Source organism: Zalophus californianus, chromosome 7 (assembly GCF_009762305.2).
Source record: "Zalophus californianus isolate mZalCal1 chromosome 7, mZalCal1.pri.v2, whole genome shotgun sequence".
In the NCBI taxonomy this organism is placed as follows: Eukaryota; Metazoa; Chordata; class Mammalia; order Carnivora; family Otariidae; genus Zalophus; species Zalophus californianus.
In genome coordinates this window covers 12,727,063-12,754,177 of record NC_045601.1, presented here as the reverse complement: position 1 = coordinate 12,754,177, position 27,115 = coordinate 12,727,063, and the positions used below count along the sequence as shown (strand labels likewise).

The following is a 27,115-nucleotide window of genomic DNA, read 5'->3' as shown; positions in this document are numbered from 1 at the left end:
CTATTGGCATTTTCTTTGTAAGTACTGGTCCTTATTTTACTAAACATTTTTTATGAAAATATTTCTAAAAATTATTGTTTTCCCTTATTAGAAAAAAAGCTCTCAATGTAATTTAGCCTCTTCTTGATGACTTGTTATTTTGAGCGTCAGTTATTATATAGTGTGCTAGGTAGGTGCCAGTAAATAAAAACAGTCAAACTCTAAGAAGTTAGTTTTCATTATAAATAAAATATAGAGGGACCAGAAGAGAATTCCTGTATGTTACGGTAACTGAGTAGTTTTACCAAACAACTGGGGGGAGAGGACAGGAAGCTATTGAAAACTTTGGCAGGGCCAGGGTTGGTCATGGTTAATATTTTTAAATTAGCACATGAATTGCTTGCCTAATAAATCTGAAATATATTTTCTCCTTCTTTAAACAGCTTTAGTGCAGCCACCATTATCCATGACTCCAGAAACTGTGAAAGATGTTGGATTTGGTGGTCTTGTCTTACCTGGTGGTTCTGTTGCCAGCAGTCTTGCTACTTCCACTCTGCCAGCTGGAAATGTTTTTAATCCTACAACTAAACAAGCAGAGCCTGAAGAAAAAGTACCTCATCTTCTAGACCACCAGATTCCTTCTGGTGAAAACACCAGATCAGGTAAACATATAAATTCCCCAGAAATACATAGTTAAATCATAAGCACTACTTCTCTATATTGGTGTTTAGTTTTGAGATGCCGTGCATTTGTAACCAGTTAAGTGCACCAGTATTGAAATGTTGCAATGTTTAAAAAGAGATCACTATCTCCTAGAATTTCTCTTTGAAAAAAGTTGGCATTCTGTTCAGGATAGTAATAGATTTTGGCACCTTTCTTTCTTCGACCTCCACCGCTCCTTTTTTGGGCCTATTGGAACTGCTTTAATGTGTTGGTATCAAAATACAGTTGCACAAAATATATATACTTAAAGAAAGATAAGAATGAGTAAGTATTAGGTATGAATAACTTCTACCCAGTATTCTCTACCTAGGTCTAAAAGATAAATATATTTGAAAGTAGCAAGTCCTCTTGTATGGCACCACTGTTAGTATATTAAAACTTGTTTGTACTTTAGAAACATCCTTATTAAAGGTGGAGAATTACTATAATACCTGACATTTTTCTTTAAATGTTCTGTGTAAAGATTTTTAAGTAACATCCCACTTACGTTTTAATATTTAAATTTCACTGTGCATGGTATTTAATAATTTTAAGTTTTGTTCAATAAATATCTAATGTGTCTTGATTCTTCTGGCATACGAGTAGTTGATTAACTCTAGGCCAGCTATAGCATTAGTAATGACAAATGTAGTTTCCTTTTATACCAGAATGATTTTTTGTGTTATTTTTCCTCTTTCTGTTTTAGTGATTCCAAATGATATTCCAAGTAGCCCTGCAATTTTAGGAGGACAGCCGCCAAATGTAACAAGCAATTCTGGAATTCTGGGAGTCCAAAGACCAAATGTATCGAGTAATTCTGACATTATTGGAATCCGGCCATCTAATGTTTCCAGTAGTTCTGGGATTATTGGAGCCCAGCCACCAAATATTCTAAATAACTCTGGAATTTTGGGACTACAGCCACCAACTGTGTCAAGTAGTTCTGGACTTTTGGGAGTACTCCCCCCAAATATCCCTAATAATTCCGGACTTATAGGAGTACAGCCACCAAATGTTCCAAATGCCGCTGGACTTTTGGGAACACAACCACCAGCTGGGCCTCAAAACTTACCCCCTTTAAATCTCTCTAGTCAAAGGATGCCCACAATGCCAATGTTAGACATTCGTCCAGGACTAATACCACAGACACCTGGACCAAGATTCCCTTTAATACAGCCTGGAATTCCACCCCAAAGGGGAATCCCTCCCCCATCGGTACTTGATTCAGCTCTTCATCCACCACCCCGTGGTCCTTTTCCTCCAGGAGATATTTTTAGTCAGCCAGAAAGACCTTTTCTAGTTCCTGGAAGACAAAGTGTAGACAATGTTACCAATCCAGAAAAAAGGATACCACTTGGGAATGATAACATTCAACAGGAAGGAGATAGAGATTACCGATTTCCTCCCATTGAAGCCAGGGAAAGCATTAGTAGACCTCCCCCCGTGGATGTTAGGGATGTGGTTGGACGGCCTATAGATCCAAGAGAAGGTCCTGGAAGGCCTCCATTAGATGGTAGGGATCATTTTGGAAGACCTCCTGTCGATATTAGAGAGAATCTTGTGAGGCCAGGCATAGATCATCTTGGTCGAAGAGACCACTTTGGCTTTAATCCAGAGAAGCCCTGGGGGCATAGAGATTTTGATGAGAGAGAACATCGGGTTCTACCTGTCTATGGTGGTCCAAAAGGCTTACATGAAGAAAGAGGTAGATTTCGGTCTGGAAACTATCGATTTGATCCTAGAAGTGGTCCTTGGAACAGAGGATTTGGACAAGAAGTTCACAGAGATTTTGATGACCGCAGAAGACCCTGGGAGAGGCAAAGGGACAGGGATGACAGAGATTTTGATTTCTGCAGAGAAATTAATGGAAACCGCCTTGGACGAGATAGAATTCAAAACACCTGGGTCCCCCCTCCTCATCCTCGGGTTTTTGATTTTTTTGAAGGGGCCACTTCTCAACGAAAAGGTGATAACGTGCCTCAGGTTAATGGTGAAAATACCGAGAGACATGCCCAACCACCACCTTTACCAGTACAGAATGATCCTGAACTTTATGAAAAACTGACATCTTCAAGTGAAATAAACAAGGAGAAGAGTGACACAGTTGCTGATATAGAAAGTGAACCAGTGGTAGAAAGCACAGAAACTGAGGGGACATAATCATCACTCAGTAGGTAAAAGATACCTTTTGTAAAGTTGTCATCTCTCTGTAATAGATTAATGGCTGACTGGACCATAGTTGTTCACTTTTGTCTGCCAGAATTAAGTTAATCTGATGTTCATGTTCACCTTTCTCTTAAAATAATTGTACAACTGACTTGTATAGACATTGTTCTTAATATGAACATGGTAGGTAAACATTTTTTTATTTTTCTGATAAAATATAAATGTTGCCCCCAGATTCTTTTAACTTCACGGAAATGAATAACAGCTTGTCAGAGACTTCCTATGGAAGAAAGAATTTTTTAGATACTACCATTAGGTTGGATATGGTAATAGATATATTTCAAAATAGCAAGTGATGGTATATCTTATCCATATCTTTAGGCTGCTGCAGAATTTTAAGGTAATAGACAAAGCTGTGATATTTTATGCAAAGACTGGCTCTAGATATTTGAGGAGCACAATACAGAGATTTTAAAAAGTGATTTTGTAAAATCTACACTATGGTCTCTGTTTCTCCAAAGTAAGTGTTTGTGATTTGTTCCTCATACTGCAGTGAGTAAAAAAGAAAAAAGAAAAAAAAGAAAACAACATAAATATTAAAGTACGTTTCAATGTTGGGTGAATTTTGTTTTTAGATGCCAATAAAACTTACTTGTTTGATAACAGTGTTCTAGGAATTGTATTTTTTTAATCTACAAATTCTTAAAACCCTGGATCATTAGCAGCATGTGCTTATTAGTTGCAGAAGTTTTTTATTACTCTTAACAACAATGAAGAACTGTGTGGTGGAAAAACATGTACTTTGATATAAAAATCATGCAGTCTCATTAGTATGTATGTAATATCTGTGTATATTTATTGTGTAAGTCATAATGTAGATTTTTCTGTTTCTCTGTATGTCTGTCTTCATGTACATACAGAGAAAAATAGCTGATAGTTTAGATAAAATATTCTTCAAAATCGGATAGAAAATTAGAGAAATTTGGCTAGTTGACAATGCTTATAGTCAAAACTCTTCTTAGCTTTTATGAAGGTAAAATAACTATTGTAAAGAAATGCATTGGCCGTTTGGCAATTCTGTTTTAATGTAGTTAGGCATGAAACCAGAGTTAGCATGGAGCCAAAATTCACATGAATGCTTGCATTGCTTTGTTTCACATTATATTTGCTATTCTGCATAGACAGTGCTAGTACTAAAGTACTTGTCACTTGCCTGAAGTGGATTTCTTAATTGCACAGAATGTATAGAGGTGTTGGTGGATTTAAAAACATTATATATATCAGGAACAAAGCATCCACCATGTGTTTTGTAGGCTGTGGGTAACACTTCAGATTAGCCTCCAAGGTAAAGTGAGTAGCAGAAAAATTGGGGATTAGTTTTCTATTTATTTATTTATTTTTGCTTTTAATTTTCATTTATTTGCTGTTTGTTCTTCCTTTGGGTTTTACATATATATATATACATATATATAAAACCATTGGTTGTTTTTTTTTCATTCCTAATGAAGGCTTTTATTTGGTCCTATGAATAGACATTTTTGCTCCCTATGCATTCCCAACTATTCATCATTTGCTCTGTTTCTCTAAAATTCTTAAAGCTATGTTTGTCAAGCCTGCCCAAAGTAACGATAGAACACACCAGGTATTTAAAATTGGATTGTTTTTGCTTACCTCTTGATGATCTGAAGAGCTATAAGAGCTTTATGGATGGTTCCTGGCCAAAAATTCAAGTCATTTCTTCTTCTAGGTTCTGAACAGAAATAGTACATTATTTGTTTTGTTACGTGAAGAAGTGGGTACTAGTGGAAACTGGGTGTTTATTTCTATAGTAATTCAGTCCAGTAATTGAATTGGTTTCAGTCTTTTCCTTAGGAAAACAGGAAAAACTGTGACATTGGTACAAAGTATTAATGTTCAGGAATGATTAGCCTTGTCCTTAAGGAACTTATATTGACTGGGATTTCAAACTACTTTAGTTGCATTTACCATTATTAAAATTAAGTGACATTCACTTGGATTAAGTAGCAATAAAAATGTAAGACTTTTTAGTGACCTTTGATCCCACGTTTTTTTTTTTTATCACTGTTGGGCCTTCATGTGCAAACTTGAAAACAAAATATATACAAGTATTGCACTGCTTTGAAGATTCTGGTGGTGAAAGTTAACCTAATCAGTTGTCAGTACTGTAGAATCGCATCTTGGGAGTGTGTGACACTCTGAAAATAGTTGAAAATAATTAGGTGTACTTGTTCTCACTTTGTTCTTATTTGGTAATACAGTATTTAAGTGAAAGGATATTATTCATCCTCATACTGAATTTCCAAAGTTGATACTTACGTTCATTTTTTTAAATAATGGAGAGAAGTTAATTATCTTTAAGTTCGACCCAAGACCTATCATGTTTTGATGCTTTTGATCCCAGTATTGTCACTAGAATGCTAGCCATTAGAAATATGCAAGGAGTAACCTAACCACTTTAATAAAATTGTTCAAAGTGCTGCAGGCAGTATCTACTTTAGCCACCAAATCAATAATGTTTTGATTTGTGATATGTTAGAGAATGATATGACTCTCTGAGGTATTTGTAGACTACAGTTTTAGTAGATACTACTTTTTAAATTTTTTTTTTGTCTTTAAACATTTCATTAAACATTGGCTTCTGTTTATAGCATAAATACATATAATGTACTTTGATCATTTATGTTGCAGTTAGAAATTTATTTTACAGCAAAGCAATCATTTGTAGCATATTATAGATGGAATGCTAAATTTATTTCAATACATAGGATGGACAAATGCTTAGCATTGGAAAATGGAATAGTATAAAATTATCCACTTTAAACTCTGAAAATGACTTCATATAATATTTAATTGATAAAATTTGTTCATTATTTAAGCTCTTATATTATTAGAGTTTCTTTTGTCCTGATAATTTAGTTGCTTCATTAAATTTATTGGCCATTTTCACTCATATAAAAGATTATAGTTATGGAGCTACACATTTAAGATTATTTTGGGGGTGGGTCAGTTTTGTTACATTTGAAAAGAAAGTTACCTCTTTTAATTTGAAAAAGTATTTTTTTATAAACGAACACCTTAGTTCATCAGATCTAAGGTGCCATTGATTGTGAGAACCATTCAGGAATAAAAAATGTTTCCAACATGACATGCCAGTGATTATAAGACCCATCCTAATTCAGAAATGTCAAAATGTAAAGTGTCTTAGAATCAAAGAAATATGGCATTCATTATGAATTTTATATATATAATCCCTTATTCATTAAGTCATTTAAAGAACATTTTGATGATGTTTTTTGTCATTGTATATATTTTAGATGGGCACAACTTTAAAGAAAAAGAAAATTTTAATATTCAATTAATAATTTTGTTATACCTTATGTGCCTTTATTATCATTACTTTATCGGGTGCTATGTTAATAAAATATCTTAAGGGCTTTTAACTCTTTCAGAGAAAGAAAACATTAACATTTTTCTCTTTAAATATTTTACATAATGTAGAAGAGGAGAAGCAAGTACCTTTATATTCATTTTTAAGATAGGTAAAATTAAAAACTAAATATTTGTAAATAGCCATAAATACTGCAGTGTGGCAGAGAATTATAAATGTTTCCTTAATTGAGGATGTTGTGGTTTTATATAAAACATCTTTTAAACTGTAAGTTTTAGGCACTAAAATTTTTGTTTTCCGCTTCTGAAGAAAAAAAGATGACTACTTTTTAATGGGAGATTTAAAAACAAGATACCTTGTTTTAGCCAAACTTTCTGGAACTAGAATTCAAAATTAATGGCCCAGATTGTTTTCTTGAGGGGGGGCGTTACTTTTAAGTAGGAGCATACATATTGAAAGCAATCTGAAATACACCCCGTCTATGATTCTCAGCCAAGAAATGTATAACAGAATCACCTGCTGGATCTATTTGAAAATATCAGGAGGTAGAGGGATGTCACCACAGACTGACTAATACAGAATTCCCTGGGGAGATACATATTTTTATACACATGTACACACACACACACACACACACACACCCCTCCCTGGGTGTATTATTTACTTTTTAGATTCCCACATATCACCACTTCAGATAATTTAAAACATGTAAATAGTTAATATACTGTGCACTTGAGATTCTTTAAAAAATTCCTTAAGTAAAATACTTTGGTGATCTAAAAATTATTTTGAGTGTTTCAATAAAGTGTATAATTTGTGGCAGTTGGTGTTGGAGTATGAATAAAAACAGGGAAGTCATTATCACAGATATTTTAAACTCATTAAAGCATTAAGCATTAATCTAAAAATGAAAGCAAAGCGATGGAAAGAAGCATATGAGATGGTTTTATAGGAAGTAATTTTGACTCAAGTGAAACTTTGTCATAGGATACCTCAAAGAAAAATTTACTCGATACCATGGAATTAAATGCTTTGATTATAGAAAGAGCCCTTTTGGGACAAAATTACGAGCATTAAATTTATCAAGGACTGGTAATGTTACTAGTAGGACTACTTAGATGTGGGTTGCACATCAAAAACTAATGCAGATCAGTGGCTTATTTTGCATGAGCTTTGCTCAGACATTTTTCTTCCCCTCTACTTAATTCTCCCCTCTTTCAGGGTGGTCATTTCATTCTGTATGTATACTTAGAAATACTTGGCCTTGTTCTAGTCGCGATATAGAACGAATATTCTAAGTAATTTGGAAACTATGTAGAGTAGGTCAAGGGATAGAATTGTGCTAACGGGCTAACTTTATATTGTAGAAGTATTAGGTGCTTTGGATAGTAGGATGATCTATAGTGACAGAAGCAGAGGGAGCTCTTATGCACAGAGCTCACTAGATGGTGGAACTTGGGACTTTGAGCCAAGAATTAATGAGAACTAGATGAGTTTAATGAGTCTGTTACATTTGTGTGGCAATGGCAGAATGTAGCACTTGGTTGACCTGTGGTGTTTGTTCCTCTCTAACCTCCATGGGCAGCTATCACTATTTTGTCTTATTTTTCTGCCTTTCTCAGAGTTCTCAAATTCTTCTCATCATAGCACTCTAGCCTCCTTTTTGACCCTTCATTTCAGGCAAGGACTATCAATTGGACAGAACTATGGTGAAAACAATTTGCTGCCGCTTGGCTTAGTGATTTCTAAGGTCATTTCTAGCATTTAAATACATTGAGTCTATGAAATAAATTTTCTCTTCTATAAAAAACCAGTTGAGGAAGCAGGAAGAACAAAGGGAAAGACTAACAACATTGGAACTTTTAAAGACCAGTTTTCATTACATTAGGTTTTCAAAACTGTCTTTTAACATTTGCTAGAGATATGTCTAGACAAGTTACTGTATTTCTAAGCATCATTTCTTAACTAATCTGCAGGGTTATACTTTTTTAAATTATTGATAATATTAGCTAATATTTAATGACATGAACTATGTGACAAGAACTGGGATAATTTTATTACCTATATAAGCCTCATGACAGTCTTGTAGTATTAATATTTCAATATCTATTTTACTAACGAGAAACCTGTCACAGATTTAAGCCATTTCCCAAGGTCACACAACTTGTAAATATTTGAGCAAAGATTGAAACCCAAGTTTGTTACTTTCAGAAATTAGTGTGTACCACCTTCTAAAGTGCCAGACGTACATGGCAGAGGCTCACAAACTATTAGTTCCTCTTCTGTTTAAAAGGCAAATAAATTTGTGCAGAAAAACATAAACTTGAACCACCAATCAGTCTTATCCTTGTAGGGTAAGGCTATATTTAAACACTAAATTGAACTTGTGTTTTCACTATTACAAGTATATGTGGGACTATCTTCTTTTCCTATAGCTAAACAATTACTTCAGCTTCATTTTCTTAGATTCTGTTTTCAGGATTTGGGTTTTTCTTAAGGGTATACCATGATACAATGTTAACTTTCTTAATAACATGCTATTTTGGAGGCAAGTTTGTGTTGCATTGATACTAAATAAGATTTCTTTTTGATTACAGCTTTCCCCACAAATAAAATATCAAAACCTATTTATTTTTTAAAATGTTTTCATACATGTAAAGCAGAGCCAGTGATTGCTTGCAAATTTATATTTTAGGTTGTGGCTTTGGCAGCTCCTTTCTAAAATTCAGCATTTATATACCGTATGTATAGTCCAAACTTAGTACTCAGTTCTTTTGTGTATAAAACTCCTATATTAGGAATATTCCATGGCTTGAATGAAGTTAAATATGTAAAATTGTCTTTACACATAGTAAGCATTCAGTGTTAGTCTTTATTCAAAGTAGTTTTAGGGTCTGGCTCTTGGTGGCAGTGGATAATTTGCAGTGATTTTACTTTACTTGAATATATAATCTGATTCTAGGATTTCTTTCTCTTCAAGTCTTCTGTTAATATCACTAAACTTAGGTTCATATAAGGTTTAATCCATAGCATGTTATGGTGCTGGCCTCTGATCACCTTTTCCAGAGTCTTTGGAAAGAGGACTCTAAACATTGTGGCCATATTACTGGCTAATTCACATGTCAGGGGAACATGCTTATTATATTTGTGAGTTATACTTCTATTTCTACTAATCTTGTCAAAGGTAATTATTTTGCTTATGTTGTTATTACATGAAATAAAAAATTCCTGTATTTGAACAATGACTTTTTAATAACAGGAGTCTTGTGTTTATTACTGAACTTGGGTCAGTTTGCATATTAATAAGAATATTAGTAAATCAGAAGATGTGTTGAATAAAATTAACCTTTGAAAGTATAAGGGGTAAACTATTGTTTAAGAATTGATATTTTTGTGGTAATTGAAATTACTTTGAACCTTTTTTAAGAAGGAGAGGGTAGCATTTACCATATCAGGAAGTTCTGAAGAGCATGACGTCTTAGATATTGTGGTCATACCCAGGATAAGGATTTAGAGATTTCTAAGTAGTTAAACCATCAGAACTTAATTTAGGACAGTGCTTTTTATAAATTTACTTAATGATATTTTAATTATAGTCCTCTGTTTTTATATTATTTTCTGAATTGTTAGCCAAATGACCACAGGTTACAATGCATTCTTATTACAGGGAGAGAAGAGCTTGGGGGTGGAGAGACTTAACATTTTTGACCTCTGTGTTGTGGACATTGTACATAATTTATGTTCAGAAATACACTGGTAGGGTTTGTTATCTCTCTTTTTTTTTTTTTTTTTTTTTACAAATGAAGAAGCAAACCTCAAATCCATGGTTACACAGGTTTTATTTGCACAGGTGTTTGACCCCAGGTTTTGCTGACTTGACTTTAAAAGATGCTGTTTTGGAAAGGTAGATTTTAGTTCATGATCTGTGTAATTAGTTTCCTGCTGTAACATTACCAAAAATCAGGGGGCTTAGAACAGCAGAAACTTACTATCTCACAGTTCCAGAGGCTAGAAGTTCGAATCAAAGTGTGGCAAGAGCCATGCTGTCTCTCTGAAGGCTCTAGAGGAGAATCCTTCCTTTCCTCTTCCAAATTTCTGACAGTTCTCATCAGTCCTTGGTGTTTTTGACTTGTAGATGCATCACTTCAATCTCTGCCTCTGTCGTCAAATGACCAGTGGTCTAACATCGTGTGTCTTCATCTCATCTCTCTGTGTATGTCTGTGTCTCAATTTTCCTCTTATAAGGACATCAGTTATATTGGACTGGGAACACACCCTACTTCAGTATGATGTCATCTTAACTAATTAATCTGCAGTGACCCTATTTCCAAATAAAGTCACATTCTGAGGTACTGGGAGTTAGGACTTCAACATACATTTTTGGAGGACACAGTTCATAACAGCCTATGACTGAATTCTGTATTTAAGATTTAAGTAAATAGACCTTGAAAATTCTAGAATACACACAGTAGGAAAGGTAGTCGCATTTTAGAGTGACAAAACACATCTTTATAGAATTCCACTTTTAAATTACTTTGGTGGTTATAACAATCATATTTAAATCCCTAATACAAGTTTTGCAAGCCATTAAACACAGTAGCACTGCCTAGCGTTTTAGATGGATTTGTAATGCCTGTAAATTAAAAGTTAATTTCTTTAGTAATAATTGAACTAAAAGAATTTGCAAAGAAAATCCAGTACTACTAGTATTATATATATATATGATCTATTTACTGTGAATTATTCTTGCATTAAAGAAATTGACTTTAAAAAGTGGAGGTTTTTAAAAACTTTATTAAATACAGCCACCCTAAAAATTGCTGTGTGTCTTCCCATTTCATTTGTACTGTTTGTATCTTTTAAATAGTATTAACATTTTCTGCTTTGTCTACTCAGTAAGATTTTCCCTTAAGTGATATGATTATCACTTTGCCATTTCATTGGGTTTTTAGAAATTAGTTTTTTATTTGCCAAATGACCACTTCACTATTTTTATTTATCTAGTGTTAAAAACCTTAATACATTTCTCTTTTTTCATAGAATTAGCCAGCAGAATTTGTATTTGATCAAGTAAAAACAACTTTGTATTCACTGAAATCCAAGTTATATGAATATATAGGTCTTTACCAAATAGTTGTCTTAACAAAGGCCCCTGTAACTTTACAGAAATTTGGACAATTCTCTTGATTTTTATTTTAAGAACACCAAAGCACTTAAAACACTGCCTAGCATTTCATATTACGTAGGTATTCACTGTTGTAATTGTTAGTAATGGCCAGTAGAGACTTTGGGACATGCAAATCAGCATTGTGTTAGTTATAAATAATCAAGGGACTATTTGTACAGACCTGAATGTTCAAAATGGGGGAGGAGAGGCTAGGACAGGGACTGGAGTTTTGTATGGTTTTGGAGCTTTACAGGGCTTCTTAGGCTTTTTTTTTTTCTTTTTTAAACCTCCTCGACCTATGTTTGATGGATTAGGCTAGTGGCAAGCATCCTACTGACCCAGGTGGCTGGCCTGTCCTGGAGAGATGGCTGTGATCTAATTTCAGGAAGAACAATTAGAACACTTCCTACCTTTGGTTAATTGTTTATGTCCAGATAGTAATAATTTAGTGGTTAAAAATAGTATTCCTGATTTTTTTACTCGATAAAGTAGGAATTCAAGTTTTAAGAGTAGATTTTTTTTCCCATGGGACTTGAGAAAGGCTGACTTGGTTGAAATGAAAAATAGATCTACACTTCCCCCCATGAATATATTCATGCTAAAAAATGTTGTTAATCACTGAAAATAAACTAAATACTTCCTTAAATTGTGTCTGACTCGATCCATTGTATGGGAAACCAGATTCAGAAAAACGATTTTCAAATTTGTTATTAGATCTCCCTATATGACAGAAAATTTGAAAAACATTTTATCCCAAAGTAAGTCTCAAAATTTTAGATCCAGGAGATTATCTATTTGGGGAGAGAAGTAGTTACTTAACTGTTGCCAATTCTGGAATCTCTAGTCACCCATAGTAGGCAGTTTAAGAAGATACAGTAAGGATCTTGGTTCCACTGGCAATCACAAAATGCCACAGTAACTACAGTAACTAGTTATCTGTTTCAGATGTGAAGCAGTAATTTTTTTTTAAATTAGAGTTTTATAAAAATAACAGACTCTTTAGGGGATAATATAAAATTTAATTTTTACCTTGATATAGAAAGCTAATTTTGGAATGGGGCAGTCCCTTAAAATGTCACAGCTCTAATATTTCTCTGCCACCTTGGCTATTTTATTTGTTGGACCAAAGCTATAGTTGTAGGACTTTACATGGAAGGATCTAAGTACATAATACACCTGCCCCCAAATTCACAATTCAGAGCCTTTCTTTTATTTAAGCTGTGTATTTCAACTTTTCTTCATAATATGACTTTTATACTCTGGGCAAGTAAAATCAGTAGTTCACATTTTAATGAGTGGTAGAGTAAGGTTGATTTCTAAATTAGTATTAGTTTTCAAAGGGTGAAAAAATGGCTCCCCTCACTCCAAAAGCATTTATATTTAATAGTAAAAGTAGGGAATCTGGAAATGGTCATGCATGAAGGAAAAATTTTGATGGAGGGTTCACCTGAGAAACTAGGGGGATAAAGGCACTAGCCTTTGATCTCATGAACCTCTAGCTAAGGGTTATAGATAAGGTTATGGCCTTGATTCTTTCTAAACCACTAAACATCAGATGGAAAGGATTTTAAGAGTTACAGGAATAGTGTAACCAGAGCCTGAAAACAGTCGTGATATATAGGTTCAGAGAATTAAATGAGGCTGACACTTTGTGATTAGCCATTAAGTCCTTTGAGGTATAATTTTCTCAGTTTTACCAAAGGAATACTTTGCTACTTTTCCTTTCATTCTTGGCAGTTTAGATAGCTCTCCGTTTCTTTTTGTAGCTCTAAGTGTCTTTTTGTCTGATGGGGAAAAAAGTGATTATAGAACACTGGCTTGTTGGGTTTGTCATCAAATATCTACTCAGGCACCTTAAACAGAAACTTGGGAAGGAGGTGGTTGAGCTGGGTTGATTTTTTACTTGGTAAATATTTTTGTTGTTGTTCAGTGAATAGTCTGACTTTATTTTTGTTTCTCTCTTGGCTGTTTACCTTTTTAATTTGACATTTCAAAGTTTCTAACCTAATACAGCTCATAATTGGAAACACATATGCATATATGCACTCACATATTTGCACACACAAACACCACATACTCTCTCAGAGAACCTTCAGCAAATGTAGATTTTCTTTTGATCTTTTTGTGATGGCCCTTGACTATGCTCTCAGGAAATCAGACAATTTAAAACCAGTATCTTTTCTTTCTCTGCTTTGAGTCTCACATCTTCTTACCAAATTTGTATTTCTTTAGCAATTAGATCTTTAAAGCCTAATGTTTTCTTATCAGGGCCTACCTAGTCTTCATTAGAAATATGACTCCTTTAAATGCTCTAGTAACCAGAGACTAATACTAAGTGTATACTCCGTACTAAACATATTCTCAGAGAATGAGAGCAAGCAACAGAGCCACCTATATATAGTTTTTAAAGCATTAATATTAGGGCACCTGGCTGGCTCAGTCAGAAGAGCATGTGACTCTTGATCTTGGGGTTGTCAGTTTGAGCCCCATTGTTGGGTGTAGAGATTACTTACAAAAAAAAAAAGCAGTACTATTTCTGGCTAAAAAAAAAAGTACTAGCACTAAATCATTTTTGATTGATCTTCTGATTTATTACAGCCTAACAATACTCATTTACTATCCAGTGCTCTTAATGTCATCAGTATTATGGTTCATCTTGTGAATTTGCTTCAGCTGCTCTCTTGGACCAGTTGAGTCCAAAGCTGCCAAAATTCAGTTGAAGCCGAACAGTACTTGAGAGAGGTGCCAGAGGTGCGCAACAGTGGGGGCGTGTGGCCCTGTTGGCCTTTGACCAGATGCTTTATGTTTAAGTTCAAACAGAGACCTTTCTTCTGTTTTTTTCATTTTCCTTTATGGGCATACTCTTGGCGGTTCTAATTTATGAACCACTGTTCTGAACTTTTTATCCAATTGATAAATTCAAAGTACTTTATTTCATTGAGCCAAGAAGCCTAGGATTGGTTCATGGGAATCAAGATGGAATGTTTGGCTTATCATGCATTAAGAGTACATACTCGAAATGCCAAGCGGTAGACTTCTTGGGATGATAATCAAAAAACAACCAGAAAGCCAGACATTTATCTGGTTTTGGAATTTAGCCCAGGAAAGAAGACCCCTCGGGTACTTCTGCTCAGACAGCCTAATGTACACCCTTGAGCGCTCTAGTAAATGAGAATTCGTAGCATTCCCAATGCCTCTGTGCCACCATAATTATTCCTACAGCCTTCTGCTTGCTAAGCATAATCTGGAATTTACTTCTGTAACAGAACTGCCAAAGGCCTAGCACCCTTGCTTCTAGCTTTCTCATATCTTTCTGATCTTACAGTTTTCATTCTGTAATTAAAAATCTTTGAAGCCATAGGAGAGGGACTCAACGTATTTTAGGATGCCTTTTTAACTGTAACTTGCACAATAGAAAGAACCTGGAGCCTAAGGAGAGTTAACATTGTAATACCCATCAGTAATGGAATTTGTTACCTCTTTGTGCTACAGTACTCTAGTTGTTTTTTATCTAGAGCAAGGTTAAAAAATGTAGAGGGTGTACCAACATTTCCCTCCCCCGGATAGACACACATACTTTTACTACAACTATGACGGGTACCGTTAATTAAGCTATCCCACACTCTTTCTTGTTAAGTCCCAGGTTTTCTACATTTCTCCAGGCAGCTAGTTGTTAACATGTGAAACCTCTTCATCCTGGTCCTGAAGGATTTGACCATTTAAAATTGTATGCCTTTCTTAAGCAGTGATTCCAGTGTCTTCCACTCAGTTGGCAGTGTACAGTTTTTCACTACTTAAGGTGAGGTTTTGTGATGTTATTTTACATGAACACTGTAAGGATATTCTCCTGTCTTTGCCTTCACTGGCCCTGAGATGCAGTCTCATCTTGCATAAGTTAATTGTTTTATCCTGAATTCTTCAAGTATTTTTAAAACAAAAATAGGAGTACAGAATAAATTATTTCTTAGCTTTTAATTTTATAGATATCATAATGCCCTAATTATATTTTGGCCTTATTTCAACTCTTTATAGGGAAAAGAATCCTCAGTGGAGATGTTAAATGGAATCATTCTATCCTTTGCCATTTGTTTTATGTTGACTTTAACCTTGTCAGTAAAGCTGTTTTCAGTTATTATTAGAAACATGCTAAGACATGACCTTTGAACCCAGTTAATTTTTGTTTCAGATATTAAAGTTTTATTTTTAAAAAAATTATAAGGAGACAGTTATTGAATTACATTAGAGGAGGAGGTTTTATAAGGAAACAGAATTGAAAAGAACTCCGAGAATGGAATTGGGATTAGTATATTTGCATTATTTCCCAGAGAAAGTAAAGCTGTTGAGAGGCCAATACAAAGATTGTTTAAGAAAGGAGCAGGAATTCAGATTTCTTTCTGAAATGAAAAGGTGAAGTTTTATATCAAGCTTTCATGCTTATGTAATCCAAGTATGTTAGAATAAAATATTTTAAGATTATGGGTGATTGTGGAAATTAGTGCATATGGCCTTGTTGACTTTTTAATTTTGAGCACCCCAAAAATTGGATCCATTTTGTTTATACCAAGAAAAATAAAAGCGGTTTCAGAAATTTGTCCACTTTGGAACTTGACTGAACTCTGTCCTCTGAATTGATTGAAGTGTCTATTAATCTGATTTGCCTAATGTTAGGTTTGAAGTAATTTGGTTTAGTAATGTGCAACCATACATAGATTAAGAGTTGTTTTTCTATGAGTAGCTTAAGATTTGAGCCAGATACTGAAATCCTTTGATGTGCTAACTATAATTGAATTATATTATGTCTAGACTGCTCTTTAACTACACTTAGGTTCTCTTTCTTAATTCTTACCCTTCTTAGCATGTTTCCAAAGCACATGGAATTTCTATTTCTTTTGAGAGGAATAGACATAATCTAACAGCCTTAGGGATAACCTTGATTGCTGTATGAACAAGTTTTCCTTAAGTAAATTCTTTTACTTGCTTGGTTGTAATCCTGGATACCATTTTGTAGTTAGGTTTTGGATAAAGGGCATGGTATTTTCCGAATATCCCCGCTATCAGGAATCATCATATCACAGGCCTCCAGTGTACAGATCAAATTGCAATTAGAGATATACTTGAATGATGTTCACATTGGTCTTTAGAACATGGAATTTCAGCTTAATTTTTCATCCTTTGATCAGTCTATATAGCAGATCCAAAAGTGAACCCAACTTGAATTTTCTTTTCTTTGGAAGAGAATGGGTAACAGATCAAAAGCACTTATTCAATATTAATATCAACTTCACATGGTTGCAAAGCATAAAAGAGTTCTGTTTAGCTAGATAGTCATAGCAAGATTATAATTAACACTGTGGTTTCTCTCTAGTATGTTGAGGTTTATTTAGTACAGACTAGAATCTTTACCTACTATATCTGGGAGTATTGTTTTAACATATTTTAGTGTTGAGATATTTGTGTTGAGATGCATTTGGTCTCTTGAGGAAGATCTTGCTTAATGCAAATCCAGTTCTGTTAACTACACATGAAGGTGCTTCAGTAAGTTTATGGATCCAGGAAAAAAAAAAATTACTGGAGCAAGTTCCCTATTTTTTAAAGGATATTTTTAGGAGATTGTATTTTTTTTTTAAGAGAGGGAGGGGGAGAGAGAACCTTAAATAGGCTCCACGCCCAGCACAGAGCCCATTGCGGGGCTCAATCTCCTGACCCTGAGATCATGACCTGAGCCGAAATCAAGAGTTGGATGCTTAACTGACGGAGCCACCCAGGCACCCCATTAGGAGATTTAAAAATGAGATAAATTTCTTTGCAGATCGCTTTCCTTGGTAATGTTGACAAACATTGGAGGTATTATTGTACATCTGGTCCCTTGGTATGCGGGCAGCTGCTTAATCTGTATTGTGAACAAGTACACTTTGACATTTTTAGGAAATTACAAGGCTGTTAAAACATAAGCCAGATTTTCAAGTTGTGAAGACTGTATTTAGAAGATAAAATTTAAGTGAGATGGCTAGTTCCAATGTCTTCTGACCAGTCACTTCTGACAGTGTGCAGCAATGAAGCTTTTGGGACCCAGATATAAATACTAATTTTTTCTCTACACTGAGCATAAATATAATGTGGACTAGTATCCAGAAGCATATGAAAATTAATATGACAGTTTTTCAAATGTGATGACTAATTTAAAATCCCTATTACTTTACTTTTGCGTCTTACAACAAAAATGTGTTGATTTTAATGGGTAGGATTTGGGACAAATACAGAAACTTTCCTACTAAAGACTACAAAATTATGATAAAATTGCATATTCAGGGGCCACCTGGCTGGCTTAGTCTGAGGATACAACTCTTGATCTTAGGGTTGCGGGCTCAAGATTCATATTGGGTGTAAAGATTACTTAAAATCTTTTTAAGAATTGCATATTTGGGGGTAAAAAAAGATAAATTTTTACCCCTAAATTTTTGCTCTGGCAAACAAGAAGATGGTTCTTTTAAGAGTCAGAACACTTTTTAAGCTGATCCAGTTCCTTAAATTGTTAAGGTATTTTAGTAAAGATCCTTTAGTGTAATCCTCAAGCTCAGATTCCTTTCTCGTACTATCTTCTGGAGAACTCATAAAGGGAAATACACTGCTTTTCAAGCCTGGGAGTATAGAAAATATTTCTTAGACAGTTTGCTTTCCCTGGTTATATGCCTCTCCCATTCTCCACAGAATCATCCCAAAACTTTTCCACTCCCCATGAAACATGCCTATTTCCCTTCAGCAGAGGACTATCCTCTTTTCGTACAACTGGTGGATGGGAGCCACTTTGTTTCAGCCAGCCTTTCTAAGCTTACTTAAAATTACCTGGTCTCAGCCTCTAGACCATTCGTTCTCAATTTCCCCTCTTTTCCCCAGGAGATATTTAGCAAGATCTGGAGGATTTTTGGTTAACATAACTGGGATGGGGTTGGGAGTACTACTGGTAGCCAGTGAGTATTAGGAGCAGGGATGCTGTTAAACATCCTATAATGCCTGGGACCCCCCCCCCCCCCCTTGACAGTTCTCTCCAAATGGCAATAGTGCTGGGGCTGAGAAACCTTACTGTAATCTTAGGAGCAAGTGTTACTCCTTACCTCTTTTCTGTATTCCTAACCTTTCCCTCTTCACTTACCCCAAGTTTTCCTATTAATGTGCTCATCTCTCACACTTAAAAAAGTAAGTGTGCCCTTGACCTTTTGTTCTTTTCTAGTTGCTGGTCTCGTTATTCCTTTATAGAGAGATCTTTGGAAAGGGTGTCTAATTTGTCTCAATTTCTTTCTTTTTTTTTTTTAAGTTTTTATTTCTGAGAGAGAGCAAGCATGCACGTGTGGGGAGGGGAGGGGCAGAGGGAGAGAGAGAATCTCAAGCAGACTCCGCACTGAGCATGGAGCCACACACAGGCTCGATCTCACGACCCTGAGATTATGACCTGAGCTGAAACCAAAGAGTTGGATGTTTAACTGACTGAGCCACCCAGGTGCCCCATTTGTCTCAATTTCATCTTCTTTTTATTCCTCAGTGCACTGTAGTCTGCTTTTGACCTCACCAATCCACTGAAGTTGTTCTTTCTAAAGTCCTCACTGATGTGCTGGACTCTGATCTGTTTACTTTTTCCTGGTGTCCTACTGATGATCTCTACGTAAACCGCGTTTCAGCAGTTTGTTAGAATCTGCAGCTCCAGAGTGCGTCCCTGCTTGTTTTGCTGTTTCTTCTGTCTGAGGTGGGATCTTCTTCTTCTCCACTGTGCAGACTCCTATTTTCAAGACTCAGGGCAAGAGCTGCATCTTTAACCTTTTCTGCTCTACCCTGGAAAAGTAGCCATTCTCTTCTCACTGCGTTATCTGTATTATAGTACTTTGTGGTTATGATGCAATTACTTGTTGACATGTTTGCTCTTCAGAGGCTGAGATCAGATCTTATATATGCTCCTGGTGAAGTGCCTGAATCAATACACACTTAGTAAAAATTTATTTATTTGAGAGACAGTACGTGCATGCGTGCCCATGGCAGGGGGAGGAGCAGAGGGAAAGAGAGAGAGAGAATCCCAAGCAGACTCCATGCTGAGCTCAGGGCCCACCTCGGGGCTCAGTCTCATGACCCTGAGATTATGACCTGAACCGAAACCAAGATTTGGTCACCCAACCAACTGCACCACTGAGGTGCCCCAAATTTTAAAACAAAATTTTTTCTTGTTTTTTTTTTTTTTGAGAGAGAGCATATGTGAGTGGGACCAGGGAAAGGGGCAGAGGGAGAGGGAGAAAGAAAATCTTAAGCAGGCTCCAAGCCCAGCACGGAGCCCGGTACAGGGCTTGAACTCTCAACCCTGAGATCAAGACCTGAGCTGAAACCAAGAGTCACATGCTTAACCAACTGAGCCACCCAGGCACCCCAAGAATTTAAAAAAAAATTTAAGGAGTAAATAAACGTTAAAAAGAAATCAGAAGAGTCCAGAAAGATCACTGAGATCTGGAAAAATGTGACCTTAGCAACACAAAGCCTTAGACTACACAGAGGTTCAGCATCATACTTGGAAGCTTGTTAGAAATTCAGAGTCTCGGGCGCCTGGGTGGCTCAGTTGGTTAAGCGACTGCCTTCGGCTCAGGTCATGATCCTGGAGTCCCTGGATCGAGTCCCGCATCGGGCTCCCTGCTCAGCAGGGAGTCTGCTTCTCCCTCTGACCCTCTTCCCTCTCGTGCTCTCTATCTCTCATTCTCTCTCTCAAATAAATAAATAAAATCTTGAAAAAAAAAAAAAAAGAAAGAAATTCAGAGTCTCAGGCTCCATCTCAGACCTACTGAATCCAGATATGCATTTTTAAAAGCTCCTCTGGTAATTTGTAGGAATTACAAACTTTGAGAAACAGGGCTTCAGTTCATTTCTTTTTTCCCCAACAAATGTGGGTTTTCCATATGTTCAAATGGAATACATACAGTACTTTTGATGTTTGTAAAGATTAGAATAAGTACTTTATTTTTTTTAAAGATTTTATTTATATGTCAGAAAGAGAGAGCTCAAACAGAGAAAGTAGCAGGCAGAGGGAGAAGCAGGCTCCCTGCTGAGCAAGGAGCCAGATGCAGGACTCGATCCCAGGACCCTGGGATCATGACCTGAGCCGAAGGCAGATGCTTAACCGACTGAACCACCCAGGCGTCCCAAATAAGTACTTTCATAATTATATTTCTCTTAAGACAGCAGTTAGCAGAAGCCCTATAGGATACTTATTTCTAACAAGGAAGGAGAGATCATTTTTTAACTAGAAGTGCTTTTTGGTATATTTAAGAGTTTTATTTGATACCACCTCTGATAATGTTTGTAACAAGAGCTTTGAGTGCATTTCTCATGTGAATATTATTTGTAGATTAAATTTCATTAAATCTTGGAATAGGTGCTATGAATTTGGATTAAGAAGATAAATGTGTGTAGACTTCTTTTAGTCCTTTCTGATTTGGAGGCAGAGGTCCTATTTACCAGGAGATACTGGCATTGTGCCTGTATGGAGTGAATATAATTTAATAAAGTATGAAGGCTTAAAAAAAAAGTCATTGAAAAATTAGATGTAAAAACTGGGAATTTCCAAGGCTTTGTTATTTAAAAGTTACTACAAGCAGTATAACGTGGCTATGCTTTTAAGATGAACATATAATGGTGAATGCTGTTATATGGTATAACATTTGTGTATTAAATATAGGGTTTCAATTGTACTATTAAAACTTCTATAGCATAATTTCTAAAGATACAGGAAATCTGGGGGGTTTTTTTGGTTAATGGGTCTGGAAAAAATGACAGCTCAAAGTGAAATGTTTTGATCAGACATTTAATGTTCCAAGTTTCTTGGCAAATTCTTTGAAACAGTTTAAAGAAGTTTTGTTTGTTTGTTTTTTAAATAGGTTCTATACCCAGTGTGGAACCCAACATGGGGCCTGAACTCATGACCCTGAGATCAAGACCTGAACTGAGAGCAAGAGTCAAATGCTTAACCAACCACGCCAGTCAGGCATCCCTATTTTTTTTTTTTTTTTTTAAGTAATCTCTACACACAACGTGGGACTCAAACTCACAACCCTGAGATCAGGAGTTGCATGATTTACTGCTTTACTGGCTGACCCAGCCAGGTGCCCCACAGAAGTTATTTTATTTTATTTTATTTTATTTTATTTTTTATTCTATTCTATTTTTAAGATTTTATTATTTAAGAGAGGGAGGGAGAAAGAGAGCACAAACAGGGGGAGGGGCAGAGGCAGAAGCAGGCTCCCCGCTGAACAGGGAGCCTGACGTGGGGCTCGATCCCAGGACCCTGGGATCATGACCTGAGCTGAAGGCAGACACTTAACCTGCCGTGCAGGCACCCCAAGAAGTTTATTTTAAATGCTAAACTTTAAACTTGATTCTAAAATTCAAATATAAATGCTTCAGGGGTGAGAGTTGGAGAAAGCATGTTATCCCATGGGTTTATTATCTTTGGAATGGAGAAACAAATTCACAGTAAATTCAGCAAATACTTACTGAAGAATATGTATACTTACTACTTTGATAGGTAAAAGTTGGTAGTAGTAGGTGACTGGGAAAGATGGTAGGGGACTGACAACGCAGTCCTTGACTTCAAGGAGTTTACCTTTCAAATGGGAGCCAAACTATACATCAGTATAATTTGTGAACAACTGCAGCAGAAGGATATTCAGGATGCACTGGAACACAGAGAAAGGGCACTAGTTGTTAGATTGCAGTTAGAAGTTGCCTTTTTTTTTTTTTCTTTTTCTGAGAGAGAGAGAATGAGGTGTGGGGAAGGGGCTGAAGAAGAGAGAGAATCTCAAGTAGGCTCCACGCCCAGTGCTGAGCCCAACTCAGGACTCGATCCCACAGCCCTGAGATCGTGATCTGAGCTGAAATCAAGAGCCAGACATTTAACCAACTGAGCCACCCAGGCGCCCCAAAAGTTGCATTTTTATTTAAGCAAATTAATTCCCTAGGTCTCAATATCCTTATCTATAAAACGGAGATAAATACATCTATCTGGAAGGCTTGTTTTGAGGATTAAATGAGAAAACACGTACAGTGCTGTGTGCAATACCCAGACTGATTAACAGATGTTAGCTGCTGCTGCCGGTGGCCCTTACCGCGTAACTGCAGAGAGCCCTTCCTTCTAACGCGGTGCTTACTGCCTCCTGTCCTCTTCTTCTTCTTCTATCCATAGCCCTAGCGCAAGGATTTCAAGGAGGTTCTCTCAGATCTTGGAGGTCAAAGCTAGATTTCTTTGGAAGTTTATTTTCTCTTACTGCTCCCCTCTCAATATGAATAACCCAGGTCTCTTTCTTTTTTTGGAAGTTTCCAGAACATTATGGTGGGGCCCTGTTACAGGATGTTGCCTCTCATCATTTGGCACCTGCATCGTCCTGTAAGGACCTCCTTAGTCACATGGGACTATTTCACTCTATTATAAATTAAAAACTCAGAGGGCACCTGACCGGCTCAGTCAGAAGAGCATGTGACTCTTGATCTCAGGATTGCGAGTACGAGTCCCTCATGGGGTATAGAGATTACTTAAATAAGTGAAACTTTTTTTAAAGATTTTATTTATTTATTTGAGAGAGAGAATGAGAGATAGCATGAGAGGGAAGAGGGTCACGAGGGAGAAGCAGACTCCCTGCTGACCAGGGAGCCTGATGTGGGACTCGATCCTGGGACTCCAGGATCATGACCTGAGCCGAAGGCAGTCGCCTAACCAACTGAGCCACCCAGGCGCCCAAATAAGTGAAACTTTAAAAAAAAATAGAAAATCCATTTTCTTGGGGCGCCTGGCTGGCTCAGTCAGGAGAGCATTCAGCTCTTGATTTTGGAGCGGTGAGTTCAAGCTCCACGTTAGGCGTTGAGTTTACTTAAAAGAATAAAAAATTCAGTTTCTCAGTCACACTACTTACACTTAAATGCTCAGTAGCCACATGTAGCTTGTGGCTACCAAATTGGACAGCATAGATGTGGAACATTTCCACATTCCACTTTCTAGCACTGTTGTAGAACAGTGATTGCGGTTAGTGTAAGACCCAGGAAGTGGGCTGTTTACCTTATTAGCAGTTTTATGATTCAAAATCCTGGGTGACTCGGTTGCGTGTATGCCTTCAGCTCGGGTTATGATCTCGGGGTCCTGGGATCGAGCCTCGTGTCGGACTCCCTGCTTAGCAGGGAGCCTGCTTCTGCTTGTCGCTCTCCCTCTGCCGCTCCCCCCGGCTTGTGCACTATGGCTCTCTGTCTCTCTCTCTCAAATAAATAAATCTTTGAAAAAAAATCCTCTCTCCCTCACTATATTAAATTAAAAAAAAAAAAAAACCTATCACCTTTGGTTATTTTTCCATTAAAGAGTTAAAATGAAGGCTCCTGGCTGGCTCAGTCATAAAACAAGGAATTCTTCATCTTGGGGTCATGAGTTCGAGCCTCACACTGGGCACAGAGCTTACTTAAAAGAGTTAAAATGCTTGAACAATTTTGATTCTTATTTTTATAAGTATATAAACTTTGGATTGGTAATTTAATTATCATCTTAAGAGTTTTATTAAAACATCTTGAGCTTTCAAATAAAATTCAATAAAGTTTTAAAACAACGTTTTTAGGCAGACATCTTTAAGATGTTGTTTATGATTAAAGATAACAGTGTTTGATAAGATTAAACATATTAACAGACTGCTTTAATCCCTTCTTCTTCAGTCTTTTCATAGCTTATATTTGCCATTTGTTTTTTCTGAGCAACGCAGCCTGTGTTTTCCAAATACAGACTGTTCATTTAGGGAGCTCTGTACCACAGCTGCCATTTACATCTACATTATTACTTATGGCAAAAAAACAAGCATGCTGACAGATAATTTTGAATGAACCAGCAAAAGTAAAAAGACCAAAAACATTCTGCACAAGTCTGCTGGCAAATTTACAGTGAGTGGAAGTGTTCAGTTATTCCAGATGAGTTTGCCAAGAACCTGTCTATAATTCATCCCTGCAGTGTCCTCATGCATGCCTATCAGGATCTTCCCAAAGAGACCTTTTATTTTTTAAAATTCTATAGCCCTAAAAATGATGTTATTTTCTGACTTGCAATAAAAAGAAATCACATTTACAGATATGTAAGTAAATACTAAATTTATTTTCATAATATGAAGATTCTTACCATGGTGCCCTGTTCAACTACTGTATACTTTATGATTTGCATTCATTCTCTGTAATACATAGAAATATCATTATAGTTAGTAATTATTCTTAAAGATTGGGAATCAAATCAGAGTTGAATAGAAAGGGAATAATCCTCTCATGTTTTTAAAAACAACTTGTATTTAGAGTTTGAAAACACCATAGAGATCATTGGCTATATTTTTACACAAGACAAAACTTAGACTATGACTTACTCATGGTGATGGACCTAGGTAGCAGTTTTTAAAAATATATATATTCTTTCCTTCATATAATATGTTTGTATATATTTTACATAGTCTTTATAGTTTATACATCTCCACAGAAATTCAATGAACAGCGGCACCTGGGTGGCTCAGTCGGTTAAAATCTGCCTTTGGCTCAGGTCCTGATCCTGGAATTGAGCACCACGGCAGGCTCCCTGCTAAGCGGGGAGTCTGCTTCTCCCTCTCCCTCTGCCCTTCTTCCCCCCTCCTCCCCCCTGCTCATGCACTCTCTCTCTCAAATGAGTAAATAAAATCTTAAAAAAAAAAAAGGTAACGCAAGGTACTAGACATGTTACAATATGGTTGAACCTGGAAAGTATTATGCTAAAAGAAAGAAGCCAGACGTAAAAGACCACATACTGTATGCCTTATTTATATGAAATGTTCAGAATAGGCAAATCAATAGAGACAGAAAGTGGACGTGTGGTTTCCAGGAGCTGAGGGGGAGGGGAAGATGGAGCGTGGCTGCTGATGGGGACACGGTTTCTTTTTGGGCAATGAAATTGTTCTGAAATTAGATAGTGGTGATGATTGTGCAGCTTTGTGAAAATGCTTAAAACTATTGAATTTGAATTGTATACTTGGAAAGGTGAATGCTATGGTATGTGAATTAGTCCTCAATGAGAAAACAAAAACCAATAATGCATTTCAACCCCTTAGCATAATTAGCTCTCTGTAAAGATTAGCTCTTTAGAAAGACTGCTATTAGGGCCCATTTGTGAATTTTAAGAAAAATGATGCCTAAAATCTAGGAAGTGTGATATTTTGTATTTTATTTCACTGCCTGAAATACAAGTGGTTTAACCACTAATAGCTTATATTAGTTATTTTTGTCATCAGTGGCAGTGTTTATGATGTAAAAAAGATGTTTGCCAACACTAGTTTCCAAATTCAGATGTTAACTGTAGCAGTCTTTTTGCAGGAAAGAATCCCACGTTTTAGTCAGTATTGCAATATCCTTTCAACAGTTTTCTTAATATAAAAATAAGTGCCATTAAAATGGTAAATTTTATGTCATATATATTTTACCACAATTTAAAAGATAATAAACACTAAATCTAAAGAAAGTTGTTCATCCTGAGGTAGTCTCTGTTTGCCATGTTATAGTCTTTTTTTATTAATTCAGGTAATCACAGAGATAAAAATCTGTAATGGTGGCAGACTATACATATATTCAGTTTGGAGCTTTTAAATCATGAACAGCTCATATTTCATGTTCATATATACCAGGTGCTGAATAGGGCACACAGGAAATAAATTCCGTACCTGAGATTTATCTCAAAATGTTAGTATAATAAAAGACTCAGTGATTTTTGTTTTGGGAGGAAAGTAATGTGTCAGCTTCTCATTTCAGCTACAATATCAGTGTCAGTAACTTACACATATAGAAAACTCTCAGTTTCAGAATCTATAATAAAGAGGTACTATAGATGTAATGCTGGTAGCAGAAAAAAAAACCCGATAGTTTCAAGGACACTTAAGACATGAGAAATAGTTGAGGACAAAGACAGTTACTAGGTGTAGCCCAGAGGCCTAATAATAGCACTTGATATATAATGTGAAATGTTTACTCAAGATACGTGTTCAGTACATTAATTTATAGATATTCATTGGGATATGATTTGTTAATAAATAACAAATTGTGGTAGCAATTATCAAGCCATTTCAGTATGACTAGGATTTGGTTTGAGTGTGAGTCTAGGTTGGGATGGAGATACGAAGACATTCTCTAAATGTTATTGCCTTCAAGGAACTTGGAGAGTCATGGAGGGAGGAAGGGTGTGGAACACTATGACAAATGGTGTAATAAAACACAAGGTGGAACATAGTCCCATGCTTCAGTGTTTGGTGAAGATATGAATTAAATGCTACGGATAATCAGAAAGTGGTGACAGCAGGTATGGTGGAAATGGTATTTAGGGTAGGCCTTGAAGGACTGTCATAATATGAAGAAAGGGTGAAAGGTATTCCAGGCAGGAATATTGACCCAGCTAGGACAAAGGTATAAGCCTAAGAGTCAACCGTTCAGAGGCGGATGGGATCTAAGACCCGGCGAGGCCCTGTTAGGAGTAAGGTGACGTGTGGTTGGGTTGGGTAGGCTGAGACTTGATTACACAGAACCTTGAACATCAGGAGCTGAGAAGTTCACATTTTGCCAGTTAGGCAGTGAGGGAGCCCATGATTTGATGGATTGGTGTTTCTGGAGGGATTTATCTGGTAGTTCTATGTGGGCTAGGA

General features: G+C 36.2%; 1 protein-coding gene across 8 annotated transcripts in view; it reads left to right on the top strand.

The window, feature by feature from the left end:
• The window catches only part of SCAF8 (SR-related CTD associated factor 8), a 202,828-nt gene that overhangs the window by 78,943 nt on the left and 96,770 nt on the right, over nucleotides 1–27,115 (top strand). For 5 of the 8 annotated variants that reach the window (XM_027602352.2, XM_027602351.2, XM_027602349.2 and 2 more), the window contains 2 exons: nucleotides 423–641; nucleotides 1,388–3,515. In XM_027602352.2, the coding sequence (XP_027458153.1) occupies nucleotides 423–641; nucleotides 1,388–2,841 (1,673 nt within the window). In that variant the 3' untranslated portion in view covers nucleotides 2,842–3,515. Of the gene's footprint in view, nucleotides 1–422; nucleotides 642–1,387; nucleotides 3,516–27,115 lie in introns of those variants that run through there. The other 3 variants (XR_004820209.1, XM_027602346.2, XM_027602348.2) reach the window with 1 other exon arrangement.